Source organism: Penaeus vannamei, chromosome 9, assembly GCF_042767895.1.
Source record: "Penaeus vannamei isolate JL-2024 chromosome 9, ASM4276789v1, whole genome shotgun sequence".
Lineage (NCBI taxonomy): Eukaryota > Metazoa > Arthropoda > Malacostraca > Decapoda > Penaeidae > Penaeus > Penaeus vannamei.
The window spans coordinates 34,139,203-34,144,202 of record NC_091557.1 but is presented as its reverse complement, the minus strand read 5'-3'; the positions used below and the strand labels follow the sequence as shown (position 1 = coordinate 34,144,202).

At 46.6% G+C, this 5,000-nt stretch overlaps 1 protein-coding gene across 2 annotated transcripts in view; it reads right to left on the bottom strand.

Moving 5' to 3' along the window:
- The window catches only part of LOC113813273 (multifunctional procollagen lysine hydroxylase and glycosyltransferase LH3), a 116,424-nt gene that overhangs the window by 21,686 nt on the left and 89,738 nt on the right, over nt 1-5,000 (bottom strand). For both annotated transcript variants that reach the window (XM_070125616.1, XM_070125617.1), the window contains exon 12: nt 4,396-4,575. In XM_070125616.1, coding sequence (XP_069981717.1) covers nt 4,396-4,575 — 180 coding nt within the window. The remainder of the gene's footprint in view (nt 1-4,395; nt 4,576-5,000) is intronic.

Here is a 5,000-nt window from a genome sequence, read left to right as displayed (position 1 = left end):
CAATCAAAAGCTGTAGCTCCCCTATGCCTATCATACTCTCCCATACTATGAACAGCTTGTAAAGCTCACATACAGCATCAGCAGCACCAGGACCTCTCCTCTCCTCTCTCTTCCCTCTTCCCTCTTTTATTATCCTTACTTCTACCTCTTTCGCTTTTCTCTCGACTCGCTCTCGCTCCCGCCTACGCTCTAGCCCTTGCTCTCGCTCTCTCACGTGAGGTTCCTGGCGCTCCGGCGGCCGCTGTTTCAACATGCATAGCTCCCCTGTGTAGTGCTTAGCGTAATTCGGAGGTGATCACGCCCAAAGACCTTCAGCCCCTCCCCTTCGCCTCCTCCTTGGCAGGTGCTCTCCTCTCCTAGTGATGAGGTTATAGCCCTGCCTGCGGGACGGCCCTCGGAGGGACATGATGGTTCTGGGGTCGTCGTGGAGGCCTGCTAAAGAGGGGATTTGACTCCTCCATTAGTGGCGACCCCAGCTTGTGAGATCCTTCTGTGATTGCGCTGTGCACTGGTATCGCATGTTTTGACGCCTGCGAGACCGACTGTTCGCAGCTAGTCTCGCCCTTGTAGCCCTGTTTTTACTATCACCACTTCTTCGGCATTAGGATAACTCTTTGTGCACCTTTTGGTGAACTGGACCCCATCTTCGGACTCGAGCTCGGACGTGGGCAGACCTTTACCTCCCGAAGGGGAGGGTGTGTCTGGAGGGCCTTAACGTGCCTGCCTTACGGTGCACATATTGAGTTGCCGCTCTTTGATAAGGACCAGTCTGGCAGACCATCTTAACTTGCCACCTTAACTCGCTCGGCTAGCCATGATTAGGCAGGTGTCCCTGATGGTATGGCATTATTGAGGTAAATGCCTTACCATGTTTCTGAAAAGCCCTTGGGGTGGCTCCTCAGAAACTTGTCCCTTTCACAGTTGTACTGCTCCTTGGGCAGCCCCCTCTCCCCTGAGGCGGCCTGGCCCAATGACTAGCACCGCAAGAAGGACAAAAGCCAGAAAGAGGTGTCATCCTCGAAACACTCAACTCCAGGATAGTGTCATGGTACTATCCCTACTTCTGTTAAGCCTTTGGGTGGCTTCGCAGAATACAGCCAACACAGAGGTGTCATCCTCTTGCTCAAAACCATGAAAGACCCCTAATCATTCTTGTCCTCGGATGGCCCCCTCTCCCTATCGTTGAGGCGGCCCTCCCTATGAACTAACATACTAGAAGGGGCCATAGCCGAAATAGAGGTGTCATCCTCTCATGAAAGACCCTCCAGTGACTCTGGTCCTTGGGTGGCCCCCTCTCCATCTCGTTGAGGCGGCCCTCCCCTTAGACAGACCTACTGGAAGGGGCCTTAGCCAAAATAGAGGTGTCATCCTCTCACAAAACCAACTCAACCTCCGAGGCTGGCTGGTCTTGGGAGTGCTCCCTCTTCCTCCCGCTGAGGCAGCCGCCCCCATTGACTAACACCTAGGAAGAGTTAAGCCCCACTTTCAATGATGCTTACCCAGTAGGAGGGTCTGCATCCCCTCTGGTCTCTCTCCAGAGGTTCTATGTCCTGCCCATGCGTTTGCCATGCATGGCAGCCCTGTGCACTGAGGAGACGGGAGTCCTAGAGTTTGAGCGATGCCGTGAATGAATACGCCCTGCGGCTAGCAACACGCCTCTTTGAACCTCTATTCCAGCAAGACGGGCGGCCTGACTGGCCCGATCAGATCAAGGAAAGACTCAGTCATGAAAGTCATGACAGGGAGACACATAGGAGCAGGACACAAAGTACTCAGATCATTCTATGTACATGCTGTCCGTCCTATTATTGACTACGCATCTGTCGCCCTCATTGCTTCCAGCACAACATTAAAAGAAAAACTGGAAACAATACAAAATGAAGCTGTCAGGATCATTCTGGGAGCGTCCAGATGGACAAAGGTCATCAACCTCCTCATGGAAGCTGATTTACCGTCACTGGACACCCGAATTGATTTAATGGCAGCACAGTTCCTTTCCAAGGTCTTGCAGGCACCCAGAAACTCATACAAAGAGTACTCAGACGCCTACAAAAAGACTACCAGTTGTTTGCGGACAACTCTTGGCACACACACAGCCAGACTATTGATAGATAAAAGAATCATTACTTGCCAAGGGCATGGACTACAAAGAACCCCCGCCGTGGGCAAACGAAGCAATCGAATTCTCAATCCTAAACTTCACAATGAGAAAAGATCAATATTCCATGCCTAGCCTAAAGGCACAAGCACAAAGGGTCATTGCTCAAATAACTCCTCCGGGCAGCATAACCTACTCCGTGGATCCCATAAACCACGCTGCAGGCGCCGGCTTCGCAACAAGGGATACCACAGCATCCATTAGGGTCACTGACAATGCCTCAACGTTCCAAGCTGAAACGGTTGCGATCATAGAAGCCCTGACACACGCGTCCCTAAGGACAGGACACGTTGTCATTCACACAGATTCTAGAGCAGCTATTGACAGTTTACAGCATAGCATGCCCCAAGACAACATCTACCTCCTGACATCTGTACTAAACATAGCCCAAAGAATTCTCAGGCAGGGTTGAAGAATTATCATTAACTGGGTCCCAAGCCACATCGGCATTCACGGGAACGAGCTTGCTGACAAACTAGTTGAAAAGGGCAGGGGTATGCCCCTATCCTCCATGATCGTTAAACCTACCCGAAGGAGACTAAGCCAAAGTACCAAAGCTGCAGCATGTGCAGTCGTCCGGGGAGCACATAGAGAAAATATCACAAATTCGCTCGCTGCCAAGTGGTACTCAGATGCTTCAGACTATGAGCCACTGGCCCTTCCTCCAAATACAAAAAGAGGTACCGAAGTCATATTACACAGACTAAGACTAGGTTACCCATGCGCTTGGCAAATTATTGATGACGAGACTACCAGGTTATGCAAACACTGCGGCGAGTCTAACACCACCCTGTTACATTACTTGCAGAATTGTGAACACAATTTCTAAGACAGGGACCACCCACTACAGCCGCCGGGCTGGTAAAAAGGGTTTGCCACATGCTTATTCCGTGGCAGCTGGATAGCTTGCTGGCAATTCAGCCACCACGATAAGCATATAGTTCAAAGAAAACACATGAGTTAACTAGAAATGGTTGACACAGGCCGGGCCACTCGAGAAAAGGCCCGGGCGAAGCATGACCGCAAATCTAACTGAACTGAACTGAGACTTCGTCGAGACTGTCTAGGGATCCCAAGACAGAGAAGACGTGTGACCATAGCTTTAGTCAGAGCTGTTATTATCGCTTTGTCTTTCACCTCTTTGTCTTTCATCCGCCAGACCCTAGGTATCATTCATGTTCCAGAGATCTTTGTTGTTTTATTCAACAAGAAGACGATATCTTCCAACGTAGAATTCGCGTCCCTAAGACAATATAATTTTGCCAAGGAGACTAAAAGTGTGTGGTTTTGGTCTGTTGTTTTTCTTTTGAAGGAGACTGTACATACACGTTCTTCGCTTTTCAGTGAGAAAACAGTTAAAGACAAACAACTCGAGCTCATCAAGAAGAAAAAACACTCTACCAGGGCCTTCGTTGCAAGTTCAACATTTGTGCTTCGTTTCTGCTCTCATTTTGCAACCTCTTTGGCAACAATCGTCGGTTGATGGCGGTCGTTATAACGTCCGTTTGTAACCGTCGGAAAACGTTTAAATTCTTTAATACTGTCCGATCTGTTTCTTTTTTCCTTCTGATTCCCCTTCCTTCTTTTCCGTCGGCATTTTCTTAATCTTCGTTTTTACATTTAATGTTTTTTCTTTTATTCTTTCCTTTTCCCTGTTGTTTGTTACGCTGATCATTATTATTTATTTTTGTCTATTTCTCAATACATCATTATTTTCATCATCATCATCACCATCATTACCTCCACTATCATCATCGCATCACCATCATTTATCATATTCCATGATTATCATTGTTATCATTTACAAGGATAGTGGATCCAGTTGTATGATTCGTCGCCAGTGCAGTTTGTGATAGAAAACGTTTGATAGGATTTTTTTCTTCTTAAAATTTTTGTATAATTATGCATTTTCGTGCTGAAGAATCGGGCGTTGACTGAGCGCCTGTTATTATTATTTTTATTATCAATATCATTACTGTCATCATTACTACCACCATCATCATGATCATTATTATCATCACTATCATCATCTCACCTACCATACAACCCCACCCAACCCTCAACCTTCCCTATAAACCTCCCCCTCTCCCCTTTGCCCACCAACCTTCCCTCCCCCCCTCTCCCCACCAACCTTCCCTCCCCCCCTCTCCCCACCAACCTTCCCTCCCCCCCCTCTCCCCACCACCAACCTTCCCTCCCCTCACACCCCTTACCCTCCCCCCCCAACCCAACCTCACCTCTTCCGGCTCCTTCTCCTTCTTGATAATCCTGAGCAGATCCGGGTGGATGTACCGCCTCGTCCACATGTAATTATTGTGCTTGATTCCCCACAGATCAGGGTTGCGTTTGCCTTCCTTGTGGCCGCGGGGATCCACTATCGTGCCGGCGTCGACGCGAGTGTCCACGTACCTTCCGATCTTAAAGGGGAGGCAGAAGGAATGGGTAAATAGGTAGGGTATTGTTATTGTTCGTGGTATCGTGGCTGCCATCAACATCTGATGTTATATTTATCATATTGTCTTATATGATATTATCATTCTATTGTTATTATTGTTATTATCATTCTATTATTATTATCATTCTATTATTATTAGCATACTATTACTATTATTATGATCATTATTATCATAATCGTTATTGTTATTATCTTTCTATTATTATCATTGTTATTATCATTACTATAATGATTATCATTATTATTATCATTACTATAATGATTATCATTATTATTATCATAAGAATTGGTATTAGTTTTATCACTATCACTATCTTTATCATCACTGTTATTCATATCCTTACTCCTATCATCATTATTACTTTTATTATCAGTATTACGTTATTC